The sequence below is a fragment of the Chlorocebus sabaeus genome, chromosome 24 (genome assembly GCF_047675955.1).
Source record: "Chlorocebus sabaeus isolate Y175 chromosome 24, mChlSab1.0.hap1, whole genome shotgun sequence".
Taxonomy (NCBI): domain Eukaryota; kingdom Metazoa; phylum Chordata; class Mammalia; order Primates; family Cercopithecidae; genus Chlorocebus; species Chlorocebus sabaeus.
In genome coordinates this window covers 27,373,462-27,399,305 of record NC_132927.1, presented here as the reverse complement: position 1 = coordinate 27,399,305, position 25,844 = coordinate 27,373,462, and the positions used below count along the sequence as shown (strand labels likewise).

General features: G+C 39.1%; 2 protein-coding genes across 4 annotated transcripts in view; one reads left to right on the top strand and one right to left on the bottom strand.

Annotated features, from left to right (window-relative positions):
- PYGL (glycogen phosphorylase L) overlaps positions 1-6,641 on the top strand; it is a 41,635-nt gene extending 34,994 nt beyond the window's left edge. Inside the window, exons 16-20 of the mRNA XM_007986668.3 lie at positions 14-155; positions 1,753-1,960; positions 2,895-3,029; positions 3,517-3,583; positions 6,303-6,641. Coding sequence (XP_007984859.1) covers positions 14-155; positions 1,753-1,960; positions 2,895-3,029; positions 3,517-3,583; positions 6,303-6,467 — 717 coding nt within the window. The 3' untranslated portion in view covers positions 6,468-6,641. The remainder of the gene's footprint in view (positions 1-13; positions 156-1,752; positions 1,961-2,894; positions 3,030-3,516; positions 3,584-6,302) is intronic.
- A 246-nt stretch (positions 6,642-6,887) lies between these two features.
- Positions 6,888-25,844, bottom strand: part of ABHD12B (abhydrolase domain containing 12B) — a 33,174-nt gene continuing 14,217 nt past the window's right edge. For all 3 annotated transcript variants that reach the window (XM_007986663.3, XM_007986665.3, XM_037983966.2), the window contains 8 exons: positions 23,946-23,991; positions 23,711-23,840; positions 22,931-22,968; positions 20,535-20,614; positions 10,030-10,112; positions 8,399-8,477; positions 7,669-7,787; positions 6,888-7,518 (listed from right to left, as the gene is read on the bottom strand). In XM_007986663.3, coding sequence (XP_007984854.3) covers positions 7,491-7,518; positions 7,669-7,787; positions 8,399-8,477; positions 10,030-10,112; positions 20,535-20,614; positions 22,931-22,968; positions 23,711-23,840; positions 23,946-23,991 — 603 coding nt within the window. In that variant the 3' untranslated portion in view covers positions 6,888-7,490. The remainder of the gene's footprint in view (positions 7,519-7,668; positions 7,788-8,398; positions 8,478-10,029; positions 10,113-20,534; positions 20,615-22,930; positions 22,969-23,710; positions 23,841-23,945; positions 23,992-25,844) is intronic.

Below are 25,844 nucleotides of genomic sequence, written 5' to 3'. Positions count from 1 at the left end.
CTTCTTCCCCAAGGCTGCCCCAGGATATCACATGGCCAAAATGATCATAAAGCTGATCACTTCAGTGGCAGATGTGGTGAACAATGACCCCATGGTTGGAAGCAAGTTGAAAGTCATCTTCTTGGAGAACTACAGAGTATCTCTTGCTGAAAAAGGTACTACCCTCATTGCAAAACATGCAGGGGCCAGGGCAAACTCTAGAGATTACATGGTATCAAAGATGGGGCAGCCAACCTCCAGGAACTAGTGACTTAGGATAGAAGGTGTCACTCTTGTGCAGAATAAGGGCCTAAGGTAAGAGGTTTTAAAGTGACTCAAGTCACAATGAAATTGATGTCCTGGAGTCAATATCACAGGATTATACTTGCAAGTACATTTTCTTCTAAGCCAGTGAGAGCTAGGTGCTGGGGGAGGCAGCCCTGAGGTTTCCACGTCATTCAGAACCCACTCTATAAAATAGGAGAAAGGTCTTCAGTTCCCAGCCCCAGTTTTGCAAGAGAACACCAATTCCCCAGTCCTCAGATATTCCTTTGGTCACCCTGTGAGAAGAAGGGCTGTCACTTGCTCTTGTAGCAATAATAAATGAGGGCAGATGTCAGGCTGCCAAAGCACAAGGCTTAGATGTGCCTCACATGGGCACTCCAGCATCAAGCATGATGCTCCCACATGGGGACAGCCAGATGGGCAAAAAGCCAGTGTCCCTTTCTCTTCCACTGGGACCTTTGGTTATTTGGGTCACAAGCTCACAGAGCACCGTCCACATGCAAATGCCCAACTGTGTATTCACCCACTTCCCAAACTGAAAAGGTAGAAAGGGAGCTTTTTCTTTTCGTGGTGTTTTTAGGTCCTCTGATGTTACTGTTTAAGAACTGTCTGCGTGAAGAGAAAAGAGCCAGGTTCCTAGGGATGCAAAAGAAGATACATCTAATCCACAAATAAGCTCTCAGAGTAAAGCAGAAAAGTGGTCCTGACCTTTGTAGTCAAAGGAAGTGCTTCAGGCAGCTCAAATCAGCCTGAAAGGTCAGAGGCTTGATGTCTAGCCCCAGGCATACCTCAGTTATGTGTGGCTTATTTCCCTGCAGTGAAAGTGGAAGGAAGGAAGTGAGAAGTAGAAGGAATGCAGACAATCCAATCTCCTCAGGTTGCCAAAGAGGAGCCCTGGAGAGACACTCTGAATCAAGAAAGAGACGTTCAGTCTGGGCAACATAGGGAGACCCCATACCTATAAAAAATTTTTAAAATTAGCTGGACATGGTGGCACTTGCCTGTAGTTGCAACTACTCGGGAGGCTAGGGCAGGAAGATTGCTTGAGCCTAGGAGGTCAAGGCTGCAGTGAGCTATAATCACACCACTGCACTCCAGCCTGGGTGACAGAGTGAGACCTTGTACCAAAAAAAAAGAAAGAAAAAAAGAAAAATTTCGATGTATTTTATAAAGTAGAAGAAATAAAACCATAACAAAAATTGGAAGGAATAAAAGAAGAGGAATGTAGTATCAATGTTTGTAGCAGTCAGTAGATACTCTTCAAAGTTTATAGCTTGAGAAAGAAATATCAACATATAAAATGGAAAAAAGTGGTTGTCCCAGTCAAAGGGAAAGAGTGTGATCTGCCTTCTAGACCATTTGAATGTTTATCTTGATGTGCATGTATTACTTTAATTATCAAAACAGCCCAACTTAATAAATGCTTCAATACAATACAAGCGGATCTAGAGAAACAAAATTACTAATATTAACTTGCCTTTCTTGCAGTCATTCCAGCCACAGATCTGTCAGAGCAGATTTCCACTGCAGGCACCGAAGCCTCAGGGACAGGCAATATGAAGTTCATGCTAAACGGGGCCCTGACCATCGGGACCATGGATGGGGCCAACGTGGAAATGGCAGAGGAAGCCGGGGAAGAGAACCTGTTCATCTTTGGCATGAGGGTAGATGATGTGGCTGCTTTGGACAAGAAAGGGTGAGAGAATAGCTTCTCTTTGCTGGTCACCTCCCCCGGCCCAAGAAGGTATGTGACCTCAGAGGGCTTCCTGCCCACACAGGTATCCCATTGAGGTTGGATCACATACGAGGTGGCAGCAGAACATCTCCCACGATGAGGCAGGAGAGCCTCCTGGCCACAGATTCATATGATTAAACCCAGCAAGTAAAAGGACAGACACACGGAGGAGTTGCTATTTGTTATCGGCCATTGCAGAGCTGGCCTCAAAGAGCTATTCTTTCCTCCATATGTATGATTTTCACTTTGATCAAAAGATGAACTAGTTTCTAGTTGGAAGGGTGACCTATAATTTAAATCACGATCTAGTGCTCCTTTAAGATATCAAAGAAATGGACTAAAATGTGATAGAGAATGGATATGGGTGTATAGAAGTACTTGGAAACATTTATTTTCATTTAATATCTGGATGGGTTTATTAACCTGAGTTCAAGCACAAAATAAAGAGTACTGCCCAAAGAATCAACATTTGGAGGATGTTGAATATAATTCCTGACCCTTGGAAGTCAGTTTCACTCAGTAGCAACAACTTTTGAGAATCTGTGGATCTGAAAAGCAACTGATCCACTTAATACAATGTTCATTTAGAGCCATAAAGTCGTCTTTGAAATGGACCTTGCTGTATTCTACCACATTAGACTCTTGCTCTTTGACTAGAGTTTTCATTATCTATTGTTCTTAGTGTCTTTGGTTATAAGGAATCAAATTTACAAAGAGAAAAACTTACAGATCTAGTTAAAAGTTATATATACTCATGGTGAAATCTATAATGACTTATTTGAATGCTAGTATTTCTGAATGCATTTTTTCACAGTGAACGCAGTGTCTAGTGTGTTGTTAATCATACACAATAACAGAGCCTTTTTCTTATCACCCACCCACCCCTACCCCACAGGTATGAGGCAAAAGAATATTATGAGGCACTTCCAGAGCTGAAGCTGGTCATCGATCAAATTGACAATGGCTTTTTTTCTCCCAAGCAGCCTGACCTCTTCAAAGATATCATCAACATGCTATTTTATCATGACAGGTGAGTTCCCATAAGAAGATGGTGCTATTTGGATCATGAAAGGGGGACAAGAAAATCTTAAACCAACCAACTCTAAAACCAACAAGAAAATCTTAAACCAATCTTAAACCAACTTAAACCCACTCATGTAGATTAGCATAGATTAGCATGATCTGCTCAGGTAATCTAGGCTTGGGAAAAAAGTTAAATATTCCCCACCAACGATGCCAGTAAGGTTTAAGAATAACACACACAAATCTGGTTCTGTTTTTCTCCTTCCACTGATATTCCCAACTTGCAAATGCATCCAAGTGATGACATTCTCACATGTGAGAAGAACCATAAGAAGGTTGAGGGCTGGTTAAAATTCTTACAAACAGAAATATGAATTTGGTAAACCAGCCATGGCGGATATCAAGCAAAAGATGATTTTACATGGAATCTTAGCAAATATCTGTTAATGAAGCTTTTGACTGTTTTTTTTCCCCTTCCAATCACAATATAAAAGGTTTAAAGTCTTTGCAGACTATGAAGCCTATGTCAAGTGTCAAGATAAAGTGAGTCAGCTGTACATGGTGAGTAAATTGCCAAGATTTATAAAGAAAACCAATTTACTATGATTCACTAAAATGTGTGTTTTTAAATTAAATCTAAATAGCAGGTCCCCATTAAGCAATCAAACAACAACAACAAGAAAATAAAATAAAATAAAACAACAACAACAACAACAAACCTTGACTTTTCCCAAGTTTAGGCCAAGGTTAAGATTTGACATTTCAGCCACAGTTGTAATTTATTTATTTATTTATTTATTTATTTATTTATTTTGAGACAGATCTCGCTCTGTCACCCAGACAGGAGTGCAGTGGCATGATCTTGACTCACTGCAACCTTCACCTCTCAGCCTCCCAGGTAGCTGGGATTACAGGCACATGCCACCACACTCAGCTAATTTTTGTATTTTTAGTGGAGATGGGGTTTCACCGTGTTGGCCGGGCTGGTCTAGAACTCCTCACCTCAGGTGATTCACCCATCTCTGCCTCCCAAAGTGCTGGGATTACAGGCGTGAGCCACCATGCCCAGCCAGTTGTAAATTTTTTAATATCCAAGTTTTTTAAAAGTCACAAATAATTCAATATTTATTGAGCACCCCCTCTGTAGCAGGCATGTCCTGGAAGCTAAGGAAATAAGTCCTCAGAGGGGCATTAGGCGTCTTTTTTATGCCAGGCACTGTGCTGGCACTGAGAACATAGCATGAGCAAAGTCGAGGTCTCTCCCTCCCTCCCCTCACTCAAGGAGCCTGTTTAAACATCGAGGTTCTTAACCAGAGGTACACATCAGAATCACCAAGGTAGCTTCATCATAGTACAGATGCCAGCCCCCCCACTGAGAGATTCTTTCCCAGTAGTGGGTGGGGTCACCATCCGTATTTGAAAAACCTGTCATGATGATTCTAAGGCTAAACCATGGTTTATTAAGATAAGGACTGACCCCTATTCTTTGAAAGTTGTAAAATAAGTACCTCTTCTAGATTTCTCGTGGAGGGGGCTGCATCAATAAAATATAAATGAGTAGAAAGAGAAAGGGGTTCATATTTGAATTTTTAAAAAAAGAAAGGAGAAGAATAAGGAAGACAATACTATACTGAGGAAAGTAAAAAGGGATGGGTACAGCCATGTGAATAAGCCTCCACATGCAAAGTTATATGCTTTATCAAACACCTCTCTAGCTGTGTTTTTAAATATGTAAAAAGGTTGATCATCTCTGATAGGAGAGACTTTTAGTGAATTTCAGATACCCCAGAGGAATGGATACAGGAGGGCGCTAGCTCTGTGCCAAGACTCCAGGGTGGGTTTCACTAACATTTCTTTCTATTCCTTTCCCAAGGCAGATAACAGGGTAGTTCCTACAGTCATCCTAAATGTCCCGTTGGGATTTTTAAAAGGATCATTCAAGGCCTGTGTTGCTTTACGGCCCTTATCTTCTAATAGAATAATGGCCAGTCCCCCAATGGCATATAGACCAGAATAAGTTCAAGTTAATGGCTACAAAAAAGCAGGGCAGTGCTAGAGCTAGACTCAGGGGTTCACTACCTGCCTCCTGTACATTGGAGAGAAAAGCCACATACAGGCCCCAACAATGCAAAGACACAGGGAAGAGAATGGCCACCTCAAAATATAGCAATAAAACAGCGGAGGAAAGAAAAATGTGAACAAGGGCAAGGACAAATGTGAATGTCTCCTCTGTTAAAATTATGGCCCAAATCCAAAGGATGCTCATCTAGAAGCCCAGCATTTGATTCAGTCTTTCTTGTTCATTAGTGCAAATTGCAGCTTTTTACTCTTAACAATTATTGTATTGTTGAGACTTAGTAAACATGACCCATATGGCTGGGAAGTCTATTCATTATCCTTTTAAATAGTTAAAGAAAATGAAGAGAGAAAGCTTTTATCCTCCTCTTATTATAGGAAGTTTCCAAACTCTGAATAAACAAATCTCAGATGCTGTTTTGCTGTACCTTAAGGAATGATAGTAGTTTTAGTATTTCTCATAAGCATCTATAATGCATTGATAACAATTTTGAATAATGTTCTGTTCACTTCCAATACACTTTTAGAGTTCTTCATAAAATTAAGAGGCTATAAAATAAATTCCTTCTTATAATATTCTTTTATATAAAATTTATGAGATGTTGATATATTTTTATAAGGATAAAGCCTCAATTGACCCTGTTTTGAAGCCCCAGTGGAGTGTTTGGGACTCATTGTAAGCCTACTAGGGTGCATACCTTCCGAAAGAACAAGAAAAGCTAAGTAGGTCAATAAAGCCTCTCATTGAATTGTTTGCCTGCATTGTAGCTAACATTTTAGAGTAGTGTTTTTCAAACTCTGTGAGCCACAGGGTAAGTCTCTTGACATGGCATTTAGCAAACAATGAATTCCTTCCCTATAGTTTAAAGGGAAGTATCTTCATTCATAAGAAAGCATGGGGAATACGGCTTACATGCCAAAACATTGTAACCATAGCAGGAATTGCCAACTAGGCAATGTACATCCACGGTTTCTCTTAGAGTGAAAAATACTTTTTTTTTTCATTCCTAAGAGAAAAATACTCTAAATATGAGAAAAGTGCATTCTATTCTACCTCTCAACAAACAAGAATATTTATAATTTACTATAATTTATTCCTGTCATTTTTCCTCATGAAATGTGTTTAGATGTGCTTGGCTGATGTTTGTTATAAAACTCACTTGGCACTGGGACTCTGAGCTGTACATGCATATGTTGTTTACAGAATCCAAAGGCCTGGAACACGATGGTGCTCAAAAATATAGCTGCCTCTGGGAAATTCTCCAGTGATCGAACAATTAAAGAATATGCCCAGAACATCTGGAACGTGGAACCTTCAGATCTAAAGATTTCGCTATCCAATGAATCTAACAAAGTCAATGGAAATTGAATTCTAAAATGTCTCTAGAAAACATAGCTTCTTACTGAACTTGAACATTTTTACAACATTCACTGGTTTTTGTTTTGTTAGCTAGTAATCTATAATAGTTGAGTATCTCTGGGAATGGGGAGGGAAATTATATGTAATAGAGCTTAAAAATAAAGTGTCAATTTCCAAGGGCTACATGAGTGCCAAAACTTATATTATAGCAAATCTAGTGATGCTTTACTACTGCTAGGATTTACCCCAAAACTAGCCATAAAATTATAAAACTCCTTAGAACTTTCAAATGCCATTTAAATGAACTAAACAAAAATACAAAAAACGTAACTACATAGAAGCAACTTTCTTACACTGCTATCTGAGTCCAAACCAAAGACCGATGTCTTAGTCCCTGTGGGCTGCTAAAACAAAATGGCATAAACTGGGTAGCTTATAAACAATAGAAATTTATTTCTCATAGTTCTGGGGGCTGGAAAATCCAAGAGCAAGGCACTGGCCAATTCAGTGTCTGATGAGGGCTACTTTATGGTTCACAGATGAAGCCTTCTCACTGTATCTTCAAACGGTAGGAGGAGTGAAGAGCTCTTTTGGTCATAATTTATAAGGGCACTAATCTCATTCATGAGAGCTCAGCCCCACCTCCTATTAACCATCACATTGGTGATTAGGTTTTAACATAATTTGGGGGACAAGCCCAGACATTCGGACCATAGCAACTACCTTATTCACAAATATCCATAGGATGTTTGATAACTACATATTTTTAGATAGGATCTAGATTTTACCAAATTTTGGTTCTCCACAGTGAGATTTCAGCATGTTTTACAAAGTAGATTATGATAAACTAAACAAGAACATTCCATACTGCCTAACATTCGTGATTTCTGTTGTTAAAATGGCAAGTGATTTGTAGAGAAGTCAATGGCTTCAGCTCATCCGACCAGCCCAGTACAATTTTACTTAAAACAACACACATCACAGGTGGCGTTCGGACTGAGTCTTCATTGAAGATTTCCACTCCTCCCAGACTCATGACCACTGCTTGCTCAGGAAATCTCTGTAGAAAAAGGACCCAGATCAGCTCACACACTTTCCCTACCTAAATAAGCAAAATATTATACATTTTCATGTTGTGGCCTAAGTAAGCCAGAGCAGCCCTATTTGCCTTGAAGGGCAACATACTCACATTTAGCAAAGCAACTCTTACCTCACGGTTATTAACAGTGTGGGGCTTTTACAAAGCAGGTTGTGTTGGAAGCCAGGAGGAAATATAACCATCTTGACCCTCTCTTTGTTCCTGTATGCATTGTGTGCAATTTCATAGAGCTGCCAGGGACAGAAAGACAGAGACTCAAAAGCTTGCCATTCAAAGCTATAGATTTTCTAGTCCAATTTTCCTAAAAGTGTACAGAAACAGCCAACTTGGGGAGTTTGTTCCATTAAGTCAGAGACGCAAGAACTCTCCGTATCCCCAATTGGCTGTCTCTACAGCTAAAGATCTGAATGCTGCTCAGCTAATATAGACTACTGATAAAACCTCATCCTTCCCTGCTTGAACCCCACTGCAAAATGACAAGAAATTCCTGTGGACCCACTCTAGTAGAAGTTTGTTTAAAAGGAAAAAGTCTGCATCTTCCATTTTAGAGCCATTGCAATAGAGACAACACGGAGGTTCCCATAGCAGCCTGGGATACCCTACACCTGCAGCTCCACACAATCCAGATGAGGAGCCAGGCTCTGCCACAAACACTCCTTTGAGCTAAGGAGCCAAGGACACTGATGCCCATTGTATAAACCTATAGAGGCTATTTAGCGGGGTAGAGAATCTCCTATAATGTCAGAGACCCTCCTTTCAGCTCTAATCAAAGTTTGGCTGAATGAAGAAAATGGCGAAATAAGTATAGTATATTTCAGTCAGCATCGAGCTCTTAGTTTACCTTTTTCCCATATTCCAAAGGCACTGTCCTGTCATCCTCTCCATGTAAGATGAGAAGAGGAGAAGAAAGGAATTTAACACTAGGGACAAGTAGAAGAAAAGCATTCAGTTAAAGAATTATACATGGAGATTTCTCCTCTTCTAAGTTAAAGCTTTAGCAAAACACAAGGTCTGTCTAAATTACAAGAAATTTCTTTCCTTCCTTCCAAAGAATAACAATATCATACATTTAAAATTTCACATAGTAGCTTTTTTTCTCCATGCAAGTTTCCCTCTCTCCCATTTACTCATGCAATTTAATTGGCTGTTTAATTAATTTACTTCTGTGTGATTTTTAGAAATACTAAAAAACAACAACAACAACAAAAAAAAAAACACTGAAAGACTGATTTTGTACAGTGTTAGAAGAACCTTATATTCTTCTTTACTCCACCTTATTTTGTAACATCTGAAATTATTAAAAGACTAAAAAAGAAAACGAAACTCAAAACCTCAATAAAACAAAAATTATAACAGAATCAGAGACCTCTTTGTAGCAACTTGTTTACTTTTCTCCATAAATGTAGAGGATGGACACGCAGTTAACAGGTCTGATTAGCTTCCTGGTCAACCCCCTAGTTTGCTAATTCAAAAGGGCTATGGCATTAAGAATGTCTTGTCTCCCGCTCCAGTTACTTTCTCAAACAATGCTTCCCTGTCCCCCCAAAATCCTGATACCCATCCATCTCTGCCACAGTGAGTCACTGACACCCCTAAGAATGTTGGATTTTCTCAAGTGTGTTGACATAGAAAAAAGTATTGACAACAACTGTCTATTTGGAACCTTTCTTAAATTCTCTAACTGTGACAGCCTAACTTGATAAATTCTAGTCATTGGATTTGCTGTCACGTTAGTAAGGTAGATGGTAGATGAGTTTTCGTTATATGGGGAAAAGGGCCTAGAAGTCAGAGATGCCTCAAGAAATGTTAGGCTAGATCCTAGAGGACCTTTAAAAGGTTTTGTTTTGTTTTGTTTTGTTTCGTTTTGTTTTGTTTTGGGGGGGAGTTGTATGTTGGTTTGTTTACAGGATGTCACTCTGTCACACAGGCTGGAGTGCAGTGGCACAATCACAGCTGACTGCAACCTCAACCTCCCAGGTTCAAGTGATCCTCCTGCTTCAGCCCTACATGTAGTTGGGAAGACAGGCACGTGCCCTCACGCCTGGCTAATTTTTAAATTTTTTTGGTAGAGATGGTGTCTCCCTATGTTGCCCAGGCTGGTTTCAAACTTCTGGGCTCAAGCTATCCTCTCACCTCAGCCTCCCAGAGTGCTGGAATTATAGGCATACGCTAATACTCTCAGCCCTTTAAAAGGTCTTGATAGGCCATAGATATACAACTTCCTGTATGAATTCAGAGATAGTACTGAATTGGTGAAATCATTGAACTAGACATGAGGAAAATAGCAAATACTAAAAATTCATAGATACTTTACCCAAATCTTAGTACCCATCTAAGAAGCACAGAACAATATTTTAAGAATAAGAATGATATTCAGGATGTCTCATGTCACCATCCAGTAAGTCACATGATAGCTTCCCCTAGAATCCTTTAGATACAGTAATAATGCACATCTTTTCATCATTAACTTACTTTTCATCGTTAGGAAAGACTATTTTGTCTTTTCTCATGGCATCCATAAATGTACGTAAAAATCCTGGAACGTTCCGGTAAATCTATTTTTTAAAAAGAAAAAAATTAATATTTGCCCCATAGCTATGCCATTTGTTATATAGTCTTTCGCTATGAACCAGGGTAACACAGAGAGTAGTGACTCTCTAAATATGATAAACTTAACAAAAAAACTTCTACGATTCAAAAAGTAATGCACGTCAGGAATTTGGAAAAAAAGAAAGGAACGTAAAAGAAACACATAATCCTGCCATCATAGATCATCACTGTCAACATTTTGTTTTCACTTCCTACAAATGGCATCACTAACTCTTACTTTTCTATATAGAAGCAGTGGTATGCGAAACCTAAAAATTGCTTCTACTGTGAACCTAACTGGTTTAGTTGGTGGACAGAATATTCTGATTAGTCAAAAATTCTGATGAAAATACACAATACATGGAAAATTGATTTGAGAGAATTTGAACATTATAAACTTTTAAATATGATTTAATTTGCCAATGCCTTAAAAGACATTCTGGTTTTAACAATGACTGCAGGATTCCAGATACAACAACGCTTATTCTAGATATTCTAAATTTGTTGTTTAATAGCAAAATCCAAGAACTAGAATGCTAGCTAAAACCACTTTTACAATGTTTTGACTCACATAGTCAACATGTAAGTTAGTTTATATGCCCCAGAAACATCTATTTCATCTGGAAATAAGGAGTAAAGGATAGAAACCCTGAGCAATATTGCACCTTTCTCACAAACTTTGAATCCTGCCTCCAAAACTGTATCCCAAACCCATTCACTTCTCCCCATCCCCACTATCACTTAGTCTAAGCCACCCTTCATCTCTTGCTTATACTAAGCTGCAATCACCCTACCATAATCCAGTTCCCACAGGAAAACTAGAATGACTATTTTAACGTGCAAATCAGATCATAGTCCTCTTTTGCTTAACACCCTCCAAAGGCAATTGGATTAAACCTGAACATGTCACCTTGGCCTCCAAGGCCTTGCAGAGTCCGGCAGCTGCCTGCCTCCCTCTCCAGCCTCATCTCCTATCACCAAGGCCCTTCCTGTCCACCTCCTGGCTTCTGCTTCTGGAACATGTCAGGCCTGATCCCTCCTCAAGGCCCTTGTCTTTACTTTCACCCCAGCCTGAGATCTCTAGATTTCCCTATCAGCTGGCTTCATCTCAGGCAGGTCTCAGCTCAGATGCTATTTCTTTAGAGCTGTTTTCCATAACCAGCTATCAAACTTTGCCCCCACCACCCAGTCATTCTCCATCACATTATTTTAGTGCTGTCACAGCACTTCTCACTATTGGGTTTTTTTAAAGGTATTTATCTTCTATCTATTTCTCCACCAACAATATGAACTTCATAGGCAAATGGACCACAACTCTCTTATTCCCTGTGGTATCCTCAGAAACTAGAAAAGTTCCTGGTACATAATAGATTCTTGATAAATATTTGCTAAAGACAAAATGAGTCTATTATGCAAATATCCCTGGTGTACACTTTGTTATTATCTGTCATTTTCATGTTAGAATGATTGAATTTCAGGTATTATTTATTTTATTTATTTGTTTGTTTATTTTGAGACAGGGTCTCACTCTGCTGCCTAGACTGGAGTGGGTACAGTGGCATGATCATGGCTCACTGCAGCCCTTGAACTCCTAGGTTCAAGCAATCCTCCCACCTCAGCCTCCATAGTAGCTGGGACTACAGGGATGTGCCACCAAACCTGACTAATTTTTTGTAGAGAAGGAGTTTCGCCATGTTGCCTAGACTGATCTTGAACTCCTGGGCTCAAAACCATCTTCTGATCTTGACCATCCAAAGTGCTGGGATTACAGGTATGAGCCACCATGCCTGGCCCAGATTTTAAATCTTCTTTTTTTTTTTTTTTTTTTAGATAGAGTCTCACTCTGTCACCAACGCTGGAGAGCAGTGGTGCAATCTCGACTCCCTGCAACCTCTGCCTCCTGGGTTCAAGCAATTCTCCTGCCTCAGCCACCCAAGTAGCTGGGACTACAGGCATGCACCGCCACGCCCAGGTAATTTTTATATTTTTAGTAGAGACGGTGTTTCGCCATGTTGGCTAGGCTGGTCTCAAACTCCTGACCTCAAATGATCTGTCTGCCTCGGCCTCCCAAAGTGCTGGGATTACATTTGCAATAAATTTGCAAAGAGGAAAAATAAGCAAAGTATTATACATTTCCATGTTGTGCCTGAGAGAGGAGGAGTACAGTGGGTAGTAAATGCGACATGGCCAAGGGAAGGAAATACGCACAGATTAGGGAGGTTGAACCCAATAATTACAAACTTCTGCTTCACAATCTTTTAAAAAGAAAAAGAAATTAAAACTTGCCCCATGGCTATAATGTCATTTGTTAATAGTCTCCTACTATGAACTGTAATAATTGAATAGAGACTTTCTAAGTAGAATAAACTTAAATACAATTTTTCTGATTTTAGGAAGTAATTCATGTCATTTTAGGGAATGTGGTAAGGAAATGGGTATAAAATAGGTGAGCCAGTACCACTAAATACAAATTTCTGCTTCATAGTTTTGGCTTAGGCGTGCTATTCCCCAGAAATCTCCTTGGTGTTTTGATTAGTTTTGTTTTGTTCTTTTGAGATGGAGTTTCGCTCTTGTTGCCCAGGCCGGACTGCAATGGCGCAATCTTCGCTCGCCACAACCTTCGCCTCCTGGGTTCAAGCGATTCTCCTGCCTCAGTCTCCCAAGTAGCTGGGATTACAGGCACCTGCCACCACGCCCAGCTAATTTTTGTATTTTTAGTACAGACAGGGTCTCGCCATGTTGGCCAGGCTGGTCTTGAACTCCTGACCTCAGGCGATCCATCCACCTCGGCCTTGCAAAGTGCTGGGATTACAGGTATGAGCCACCGCGCCCGGCCGGAATCTCCCTGGTTCTGTGGGATTTGTCTGGCCTGAACTTTTTGGCCTGGTCTCACAGCAACTGAACTGCATTCAGGTGTGCTCTGGACTTCCTGACACTGCCTTTCCTTCTCTTTCTTCTCCCTCCTCTTCCATGCTAAGGGCAAGATTTCTTGTTTTGTTTTCTCTTTTGTCTTCTGGTACTCTCATCCCCGGAACAAAGAATCCCCTGAGGATAATTCAATAAGAGAAGTCCATCAGCAATTCATCCTAAATTCTGAAAGAGTAGGAAGAAAGCAAACCCAGGTCAATCTACTCTCATTATTCCTCATTCCCTCCCACCCTGGAGTGTCCTTTGAGACTCACAGGTCATACCTTCCCCTGCAGCCTAGACTATGGCAATGGGCTCTCCTAATTGGTCTTCCTACCTTCCTCTCTCTTCTGTAATACTACCAGATAAACATCCTTAAAATACCAGTTATATTAAATCTTCTGTTACAAAGCTTTGGGCATGTCACACTATCTACTGAAAACAACAACTCCCAGCTAACCTGCAGGCCCATCCACACCTGGCCACAGTCTTTCATTCCAAACCCTGCTCACTTCCATTCTATCTGCCTGTAATTAGAAGATGTAGGTTTGAGTCTCATTTCTTCTTCTTATAAGACGTGACAATTAGGCAAGCCTCTAAGTCTCCATTTCTCTCATCTCTAAGTGGAAGCAGTGATGACAAACTCACAGAGTTGCCGTGAGGATCTAAAAGAATAACGAGTGTGAAAGCCTTGTGTGGAAGCCCTCTATTAACTCTCAGGCCGTTTATGACATAGAACTACCCCATTCCTGCCAGGAGTCTGCATTCACATGCACCTGTTCCTTGCGCTGTTTCCTAACTGCTTTCCCTCACCTTCAAGAAAGCAGCTTAGGTCCAATACGCTGTGAAGTCTTCATTGGCCACACCTGTGAGCAAAGCCTCTTTCTTCTGTAATTCTCCCTATCTTGAATTCTCCCTGCCTTTTCCTGCCATACATAACACCTTAGCCTAATTTGTAACAGAAAGCGGATGGAAAGGAACAAGTATTTGTCTAGTGCTTACTAGCAGCTGGGAACTTCACATACATTATCTTCCTTAATTCAATCTTCACAACGACCCTGTGCAGTAGGTGTCGTCAACCCCTTAGTAAAAAAATGGGAAAACTTAGAGAGGGAGAAACAACTTACCAAGGTTATAAAGGGTATGTGGCCAAGGACAGATTTGAACCCAAGTCTGAGTGGCTCCACAACCCATGCTCTTTTCCACAACATCATGCTGCCTTTCGATTCTGAGTAACAAAACTGATTCCAAAGAGACCCATAGAAATCCCTGCTGTACTTTATACCTCCTATTTGTGTCCTGTCTCCCCAACTAAACAGAAAGCCTCTTGAGGTTGAGAACACATGCCTTTTACTACATCTGTATGTCTCACTCCATTTACACCTTCTTATTCACTAATGATCAGTTACGGCATTCTACTGAGCATAAAAAAAAAAAAAAAAAAAGCTGACATCCACTGAGGGCTCACTCTCTGCCAGGCACAACTGTAGATGTGTTTCATATATTAATTCACTTAATTATCACAGCAATCTTGATTAGACTATAATTACCCCATTTTACAGATGAGGAAGTCAAAGCATTAAAAGTAAGTTTACACAGCTATTAAACGACAGTCCTGGAAATCAAACCTGGCAAGTCTGACACTAGAGCCATCATTCTTTAAGCCTGTGAAATACACAGGACTGTTATACTTCTAGACCTTAGAGTACCTATTAAACTTCTAGACCTTAGAGTACCTATTAAACTAAAGTTTATGACATTTTAAATTAAATCTCAAACTTGAAAGAATGGGGAAATTTACCTCTTCTAGTAATAGAAGAATTATTACAGACTAAACCTTTCACCAAAGACAACTAGAAAAATTGGACAAAATATTTTTTTAAAACTCTTCTTGAAGCTGTCAGAGAGCTACCAAGGCAGTGAGATCTGGAAACATTTAGATCCTAGAGAGAAGGGGTGATCAGACGTGAGCCTGACACCGTATTTCTCTTTGAGACAGAGCTGCCAAGTCAAAGGAAAGCAAGAAACTAGAGGCAAAAGAACACAGAACAGATGACACAAAAAAGAACATAATAAGAAAGTATATTTGAACCTCAATATACAATGGTTACATAAAATATAAATAGACTAAATACTACAATTAATAAAGTTTATTATGTCAGAAATCAAAACCCTACTGTATGGCACTTACAAGAGGTATATATTAAATGCAAGAATTTAGAAAAGTTGAGATCAAGTAATAGAAAAACATATATCGTGCAAACACTAATCAAAACAAAGATATACAAATATATCTCGACAAAGTTGACTTTAAGTCAAGAAGCAATATCGATCACAAAAAGGGTGAACATTTTATGATGAAAATGAGAATCCACCTGGAAGATATGAAAACTAAATCGTAGGCTGGGCATGGTGGCTATTGCCTGTAATCCCAGCACTTTGGGAGGCTGAGGCAAGTGTATCACCTGAGTCAAGAGTTTAAGACTAGCCTGACCAACATGGTGAAATCCTGTCTCTACTAAAAATACAAAAAATTAACCAGGTGTGGTGGCACCTGCCTGTAATCTCAGCTACTTGGGAGGCTGGGGCAGGAGAGTAGCTTGAACTCAGGAGGCAGAGGTTGCTGTGAGCTGAGATCACATCCCTGCACTCCAGTCTGGGCGACAAGAGTGAAACTCCATTTCAAAAAAAAAACTAAACTAAATCATAATATTATTAGGCATATGTACCTAACAACATAACCTCAAAAAAACTAAAAAATTGACAGTACTAAAATAGGAATAAACAATTCCACAATCAAGATGAGGTATTTTAATAATCCTCTTTGAGTAACTGAGAAAACAAGCAGTCCAAAAAATCAGTAACAATAGACAAAATTTGAACATGATTAATAATCCCAATTTAATCGACATACATAGAATACTGTATGAAAAACAGCAGAACACATTCTTTTCAAGCATATGGAAAATTTGCCAAAATTGACCATACGTTAGTACATAAAGTGAGTCTCAACAAATTTCAATAGACTAAAATCATACACAGAATATTCTTGGATCTTGAGATAATTAAGGTAAAAATCACTAAAAAACATAATCAAATGCCCAAATGCATAGAAGTTATAAATCATACTTCTAAATAATCCATATAGTCAAGGAGGAAATCACAATAATATTATAAAGTATTTGGAACTAAATGATAATTAGAACACACTTCAAAATTTGGATGCAGCTGAAGTGTGGTTTAGGTGAAGTATGCCTTAGTGCATAAATTAAAAAAAAATAGTAAAAATAAATTATTAGATGATATTAAGTACTATCTGAAGAAATTTTTAAATAATAACAAATTAAATCCAAAGAACATATGAGAAAGGGAATAATACAGGTAAAACCAGAAATTAAAAATATAGAAACCACATAACACAGAAGATGAACAAAGTCAAAGTTGGTTCTTTGAAAAGACTGACAAAATTAATAAACTTCTGCTGTGAGTGTTGGCTGCTTCTCCTTATTCTTAGATAACAGAAGCCATCACTCCTAAAAGTTTACGCCATCCTCCCGCCCCTCCTCCACTGCCTACCCTAGGGGATGGCAGAAACAGCAGACCCTTTACCTCAAAGCTTAGCACCCCGCCTGAATCAGGCCAAAGCTAGACTTTACTTGAGGTCACATCCTTGTTCTGCTCTTCCCCTTTCCAGTGCTACTACCCTCATTCCCTTTGGGATTTTTTTCCTGAAGAACATTTCCTCAACAAATCAAACACACCAAATATCTGTCTCAGGCTTTGCTTCTAGGAGAATATGACCTAAAACTGAAACTAAACAAAACCTAGATGAGAAATAAATGTAAATTAAATAAATAAATAATAAATAAAATACAATACTCATGAATTTGAAGACTCAATATTAGAAGGATACCAAGTTCACCAAATTGATCTCAAGTCCCCCAAATAAATCCAATGCAATCCCAAAGTCCCAGCAAGTTTTCTGTAGAACATAAGTGTATTTCAAAATATATACAGAAATGGAAAGGGTTAAGAATAGCCAAGACAATCTTGAATAAGAAGACCAAGCTGAGGAACTTATACAACCAGATATCAAGACATATTATAAAGCTATAGTAATTAAAAGACTACAGTAGATTAAGATTGACAGATAGACAATGGAGAGAAATGAGAACCTACCACCAGACCTCTCTCTCTCTGTATATAGACACTGATATATGCAAACATTAGCATTGCATAGTGGTGGAGAAGGTTCGTTTAATAAATGGCTCTAGACCAACTAGACATTCATGTGGACCCCTGCCTCCATGCAAAAATCTAAACCTGTGGATTATAGCTTTACAGGTAAAAGATAAAATAGAGTTTCCAGAAGACAACATAGAATAGTATCTTGATAATCTTTGGGTAAGCAGAGTTTTATTAAAAATGACACAAAAGTTACCATAAAGAAAAATATTGGTAAATTTGTCCACATTAAATTTAGAAACATCTCTTTATCGGCCGGGTGCAGTGGCTCACGCCTGTAATCCCAGCACTTTGGGAGACTGAGGCGGGTGGACCACGAGGTCAGGAGATTGAGACCATCCTGGCTAACACGGTGAAACCCCATCTCTACTAAAAATACAGAAAAATTAGCCGGGCTTGTTGGCGGGCGCCTGTAATCCCAGCTACTCGGGAGGCTGAGGCAGGAGAATGGCGTAACCCGGGAGGCGGAGCTTACAGTGAGCCAAGATTGCACCACTGCACTCTAGCCTGGGCAACAGAGCGAGACTCCATCTCAAAAAAAAAAAAAAAAAGAAAAAAAAACATCTCTTTATCGTGACATGTCATTAAGAAAGTGAAAAGACAAAACAAAATAATAGAATATATTTACAATACAAATAATTTTCTAATGACTCATATCTAGCATCTACGAAGAAATGCAACAAATAAAAAGAAATACAATCTACCTGAAAAATTGGCAAAAGACATGAACAAGTACCTCACAAGAGATGATATCTAAATGGCTAATAAACATATTAAAAGTTGCCCAACCTCACTGGTTATTAGGGAAATGCAAATTAAAGCCTTATTGATATATCAATATGAGGGCAAGGATTTGAAGCAACTGGAGCTCTCAAACAGGATTGGTGAGAGAGTAAAGTGGTAAAGTCATTTAGGAAAACTTGCACTATAATTATTAAAGCTAGCCATATGGATATCTTATTACCCCACAATTCCACTCCTAGGGTATACCCCGGTGAAATTCTTGTACATGTTTACAGAATACAGGTTCAAGAACATTCATAACAACAATATTGTTAATTTCCCCAAACTGAAAGCAATACAAATATAATAAACAACACAATAGATCAATAAATTTTGGTATGTACAAACAATGGAATAGTATATAGCAATGAAAATAACCAACTTACAGCTATACTATACACATCATGAATAAAATCCCACAAATATAATGTTGGGTGAAAAAAATAAAATATATCCTATAAAATTTTACTTTTATATAAAGTTCACAGACAAAACAATATTGCTCAGAGATGCATATACCGGTGGTAACACTATAAATAAATGCATAGATATGATTACCATAAAATTCATCTAAGAATTCCATCTAAGGACTAAGGATTACATCTAAAATAAGGCTTACTGGATTAGGAAGTAAAATACAGAGGACTTCTAGAGTGTGGGTGATGCTCATTTCTTGACATAGGTGATAGTTACATGGGTGTTCAGTTTATAATTGCTTATTAAATCATGTATTTTGCTTATTTTGCTAAATTTCAACATTAACACATTTTTAAAAACAAACTAAATAAAAAGATTGCATTTGACTTATGTTACACACCTACAATTTAATGAATTCATTAGTAATGACTTAGAGTAATATGATAGATATGCAAATAATGGTTATATTGTATTAAAATGAATGTTCGGTTTCTAGAACCAATTGAAAATATTTATTATATCTCAAATTACTCAGCATTCAGTATATTGCATTGTAGAGGGGATTCCTATATTTAGTTAAACTTAGATATTAAAGCCATTTTCAAGAGTATGTGATTATGTGAACTCACTGTCCTAGGAAGTGGTGAGCTACTTTTCCCTGAAAATAGTTAAGTAAGTTTCTGAAATTCTGTCTATGATGAAATTCTATCGATGATGGTTTATTGTACAAAAAAATTCCTAAAGTTGTTAGAGTAACATACTCCAAGATGTCTTACAGTATGAAACTCTATAAATAGAGGCCATGTATCCTTCTAAGACTTTCTCTCTCTCTCTCACTCCCTCTCTCATTTGCTAACATTTATATGGATGTACAACTATAAACAATTGAGCAATAAATATAGAATAAGATTATAAAGTTAGGGTAGTCTACAAAATAGATTTTTTTTTTCTTTGAAACAAAGTCTCGCTCTGTCACCAGGCTGGAGTGTAGTGGTGTGATCTCAGCTCACTGCAGCCTCCACCTCCTGGGTTCAAGCAACTCTCCTGCCTCAGCCTCCTGAGTAGCTGGGACTACAGGTGTGTGCCTGTAATTTTTGTATTTTTAGTAGAGACAGGGTTTCACCATGTTGTCCAGGATGGTCTCAATCTCTTGACCTCATGATCTGCCCGCCTCGGCCTCCCAAAGTGCTGGGATTACAGGCATGAGCCACCTCGCCCAGCCAACAATAGATATTTTTAAACTGCATCTTGTGTCCTGCGGCCCAATTCTTTGTACTTTTTTTTTTTTTTTTTTTTTTTTAAGATGGAGTCTCGCTCTGTGGCCAGGCTGGAGTGCAATGGTACCATCTGGGCTCACTGCAACCTCCGCCTCCCGGGTTCAAGTGATTCTCCTGCCTCAGCCTCTCGAGCAACTGGGACTACAGGCACGCACCACCATGCCCAGCTAATTCTTGTATTTTTAGTAGAGATGGGGTTTCACCATGTTGGCCAGGATGATCTCGATCTCTTGACCTTGTGATCTGCCCGCCTCAGCCTCCCAAATTGCTGGGATTACAGGCGGGAGCCACCATGCCCAACCTTTGTACTTATTTTCTTAGAAAGTTTGTCTTCTTTATCTGGGATACTGTGTAAAAGTATTTGGCAGCTTCCTTAAATTCTCTAGAAAGTTTCTTACGATAAAGTTATGAAAGATATATAAGTGACATTCATAGGGTTCAAAAATAATGCATGAAATGTTTGCTTTCACTTTTAAGAAGAAAATAAAAATAAAGAATAAACTTAAAGCAAGTCTATCTACTACAAAATTATAAAAGAGATATCATTAGAAGAAAATAAAAGAAATATCAAACCCGAAAGCCATGGGTTCCCTTCTGTGGTAAATGGTTAGTAAACTGTCTCAGATTAGAATGACTTAAAAACATATAAAACTACTTAAGAAAAGGAAGATTGTTAATAAACATAGACATGTAGAAATAGCCTACACTGTATCAAAATAGCCTGCTTTGATCCATTGTAAAGATGAACCAGAGTCTCACCTTTAACAAAGGATAATTGATACTTGCAACCCACATGTTGGTAAATGGAGCTTCCAAGACAATAGCATCAACTGGGCATCCTTGAAAATTAAAGAAAGAAAGAAAGAAAGAAAGGAATCAGTACCTCCCCTATTCAAATACCATCTTTCCTAGATAAGGGGTCTTCAAGATCTTGTACATGAGCTACGTGCACCAAAATTATTTGTGAAGGTTATTAATAATGCAAATTCCTGGACCCCACCTCACATTTATGAGTCAGATTCTCCAGGGTGAGGGCTGAGAATGTGCATTTTAACACGCCTCCACCCTCCCCTCCCCAACAGGTTTCTGTGCACGTGATGATAATTGAAAACCACTATCTTCTTCTATGAACACAACCAGGTCATCGTGGCTTGGATAACTAATGAAAGCAAGGCCAGGCGCGGTGGCTAACACTTGTAATTCCAGCACTTTGGGAGGCCGAGGCGAGCAGATCACGAGGTCAAGAGATTGAGACCATCCTGGACAACATGATGAAACCCCATCTCTACTAAAAATACAAAAATTAGTTGGACGTGGTGGGACACACCTGTAGTCCCAGCTACTCAGGAGGCTGAGGCAGGAGAGTTGCTTGAACCCGGGAGGCGGAGGTTGCAGTGAGCCGAGATTGCGCCACTGCATTCCAGCCTGGCGACAGAGCAAGACTCCATCAAAGGAAGAAAGAAAAAAAAGAAGGAAGGAAGGAAGGAAGGAAGGAAAGAAGGAAGGAAGGAAGGAAGGAAGGAAGGAAGGAAGGAAGGAAGGAAGGAAGGAAGGAAGGAAGGAAGGAAGGAAGGAGGGAGGGAGGGAGGGAGGGAGGGAGGGAGGGAGGGAAGAAGGAAAGAAAGAAAAGAAAGAAAGAGAAAAGAAAGAAAGAAAAGTACTACAGGAAGACAGTGTTCTGCAGTCCATTGCTAAGAATGTGCCAGAGGTTGACTGGGTTGTTTTGGTCAACACTGCCTCTGAGAACAATTAGAAAAGGTATGGTTGGTTACGGTATGTATACATATATGTTTGAATAGATATTAGAGTTACTGGTCAGTGAGAAACTGCAGAACTAATACCAAAAGAGAGAAGTCCAGAGAGTTTCAGCTGCCTTTTCCCTCAACTCAGTTGAAAGTAATAGTTGTGGCTGAGAGGATCAGAAACAAGACAAAACTTTCAGCATTCTCACAAAATCCAAATGACAGAAATTAGAGTTCAGGATCCGACAAGAAAGAGGACCCCAGTACATTTCTCAGGTTTTTGATTATGATCTCAAAGAACTACACTCTAGGAGTAATGTGAACTAGAAATAGACCTGCCATCATAAAGACTGAAGACCAGCTTCAGATCAGCTCAATCTCTAATTAGATTAAGGTGATCTGTCCCTATCATAACTGCCTTTCAGGGGAAGAGTAAATTATATCTGGAAGAAGATAATATCACTTCAAGCCTCAAATCATTTCTATGATTTTCCATAAAACATGTGTAGCACTTAATCAAAAATAGCCATACAAAGATGAGCAAAACACACACACAAAAAAACAGATAATTGTAATGTAAATATTTAAATTGTATGGCATTAGGGTAATGAATATTTGCATTTATATAGCATCTCTATATATGGAGTAAATTCTAATTTTAATTTTTTAAAAATGACTTGACCCTGTTCACAGAGATTCTAATTCTTCAAATCAGCTATGGTCGAAGGTGCTGATACAAACAGTTAGATCACTTTGAGAAACCCTGACATAAATATTACTAAGAAGGACTGCAGAAAGCCAGTTCTGTGTATCATTTAATGATACAGTATTTTTTATCCTGTAATTTAAATTAATATCATATCACCAGGAGGATTCTTTTTTTTTTTTTTTTTTTTTTTTGAGACAGATTCTTGCTAGAATGCAGTGGCAATCTCGGCTCACTGCAACTCTGCCTCCTGGGTTCAAGCAATTCCCCTGCCTCAACCTCCCGAGGAGCTGGGATTACAGGCACCCACCACTGTGCCCAGCAAATTTTTGTATTTTTAGTAGAGACAGGGTTTCACCATCTTGGCCAGGCTGGGCTCAATCTCCTGACCTCGTGATCCGTCCGCCTCAGTCTCCCAAAGTTCTGGGATTACAGGCATGAACCACCACACTGGCCAAGGAGGACTCTTTCAAAGGTGATTTTAACTTGTTCCTTCATATTTATTTTTAACTGCAGAACCTGAAAACACAGCTATTATTTTATATTACATGAAGATAAAAAAGAAAGTCCGTTGCACTGCCAGAAACCATCTAAAGTTGGGATGCTTTTGGTGTCTGTATGTTCAAAGTGTACACAGTAGTCTCTGGACTGTTTTTACTTTCCCATCTTCAGATAGGAAATTATACCACTTAAGCATTTTATATTACCTTTTTCTTCTAACACTTTTGCAGCATTTGTTGCAACTCTGTAAAGCAATGAGAATTAGGACATATGTTAAGCAATAACTTAACAGTACAAAATGCAACTTCTGGTATGAGCATCTGATAAAAGCTCTGGGCTCTCTGGTTAGAAAAATGCATATAGATACAAAATTTGCACACTATGTCAAAGGGTTCCACAGACCCTATATTAAAGGTCATTTTCTTTCTTTCTTTTTTTGGGGGGAGACAGTCTCACTCTGTCACCCTGGCTGGAGTACAGTGGAATAATCTCAGCTCACTGCAACCTCCACCTCCCTGGGCTCAAGTGATTCTCTTGCTTCAGCTTCCTGAGTAGCTAGGATTACAGGCATGCACCATCAAAGCCCAGCTAATTCTTGGTACTTTTAGTAGAGACGGGGTTTGGCCATGTTGGCCAGGCTGGTCTCGAACTCCTGGCCTCAAGTGATCGGCCCACCTCAGCCTCCCAAAGTGCTAGAATTACAGGTGTGAGCCACCCCGTCTGGCCAAGAATCCTTTTCTTTAAAACCCTCAGAAAGACTTGGACTTCAATATAATAGATAACCATACAGCTGAAGGAACCTTCTGCTGTTTTACAAATAGCATGGTGAGATGGCAAGATCTTCAGCCACTTCTAGAGTGTGAAAGTGATCAGCAAACAGTCCCTGTCTTCTGGCTCAGTGCTCCTTCCACTACTGGCTGCTGCCTTTGATAGGACACTAAAGCCTCCAGGACCTGCCTAAGGACACATTTGCAGATCTCACTTACCCTGTTCCCAGAGAGTGGCCCCAGAGACACACGGGAGTGATGCCACTTCTTGCCTTGGTCCACTCATAGACACGAATGGCATCCGTAGTCAGTCCCTCCTCTGTGGGCTTACCTGTAGAGTCCCCAAATCCTGGCAGCAAGAAAAGGCAAACACAGTATCACTGCCTTCAAAATGAGGGGTCATCAGAGGCCCCCACTTATTGAAAAATCTTTGTACACCGTTCTTAACACATACCTCTGTAGTCAACAGACAAGACATGAAAGCCACCATCACTCAGCACCTAGGTAACAAAGGAGCTGTTATCACTTTAATTAGAAGATGTAAACAGAAAAGGTTTCTCCTCCCTATATCCATCCATATCACATCACAAGGAGGGCTCTTTCAAAGGTAATTTTAACTTGTTCATTAGTATTTATTTTTTAACTGCAGAACCTAGAGAAACAGCTAGTATTTTATATTAGATGAAGATTAAAAAGAAAGTTTGTTGCACTGTCAGAGACTCTCTAAAGTTAGGATGCTCTAGGTATCTGTACGTTCAAAGCATACACACTAGTTTAACAGGTGGGGAAAGATGTATTTTTGAAGTCTGGTGTTTGACTTCCAACTTGAGAAGCCAAGACTCAGTGGGAGAGATGGAGAGCAGGAAGGCTGAGCAGTGTCAGACACCCAGGGTCTCATGCTGGCTCTGCCGCTTACCTGCTGTGTGACCTTGGCCAAGTTATTTAACATTTACATATGTAAATATTATTCTGAACAGTCAGAAACAATAATAGTCGCCTTTAGGTCTACGAATGTCTTTTTTTCAAAATTCCTTGAGAATAAAAACTCTACACAGAGTTGTAGTAGAGGCAATCAAAAAGTGGAAGCTATTTATATTAAATATGAAAAAAGAGTTAATTTCAATAAAAAAATAAAGAGATCACTCTAATATATGAGACCACTGCAAGCTTTTAGTAGGTAAAGAAGGAGAGACTATGAAAATATAATTTATCAATTAATGAAATACAATGATTGTTGGGTGTGGTGGTGCAGGCCTGTAATCCCAGCTACCAGGGAGGCGAGACAGGAGAATCACTTGAACCTAGGAGGCTAAGGTTGCAGTGAGCAACCAAAATCGCACCACTGCATGCCAGCCTGGGCGACAGAGACTCTGTCTCAAAAAACAATAAATAAATAAATAAATAAATAAATAAGAAGACATACAATGATAGATAAAGAAAAGAGAGATTAAAAACGACAAAATTTTACTGTGTGACACTTTTGAAACTTTATTTAATCCTCACAACTGTACTGTAAAGTAGACATTATCCCCATTTTACAGATAAACTGAGTCTTGTGGAGTTTAAGTAACTTATTTAAGATCGCCCAATTCGCTAGAAAGAGAACCAAGATTCACTCCTGGGTCTTCCTCTGTCCAAATACTGTGCTTCTCTTACTGCATTTTAGATCCGGTGGCAAAACCTCATTAGGAACTTGTAAATACAAATTGAACTAATAATGAGGAGCTAAATGTAGCTTTTACATATCTGTTACATTCCCTCGAAAAAAGTTAGCCTAGGCACATGGCGGCTAAGCATCCAGGAAAATGGGAATATCCATGTGTGTTGCAGCACGTGTTGAAGGACCACTAGGCAACACAACCCAAGAACAATACCAGCAGCACACCCTACTCCTAAGAATTTATCTCTAGAAAAAAGATGCGAAAAAAGAAAAAGCTAGGTGCTTATAGTTTTCTGAAACAATACTAGTTAAAACAAGTGCAGGGAGAAAAAAGTCTTATATACAACAGCAGTGGAATAGTTAAGTAAACAATTGCTTATAAATATAACTGAGAATGATATAGCCTTTAAACTGGATAACTATCATGACTGTGAAAACATGGAAGAATGTCTACAAAATAGTTTGAAGTAAAAGAGCACGACATAAAAGTACATATAGATACAATCATAGTAACAAAAGCTTTTTATAAAGAGAAATAAAAACTAGGTGGGAATGCAAATAAATGAAAACAGCTGTATTAGTCTGTTGCCATGATGAATACATGAATGAATGAAAATTTGATAATGAAAATTTATTTTTTTTTAAATATCCTCTCCAGAGGAGGGAAGGAAGGGCTAAGGAAGTTTGGTCCTG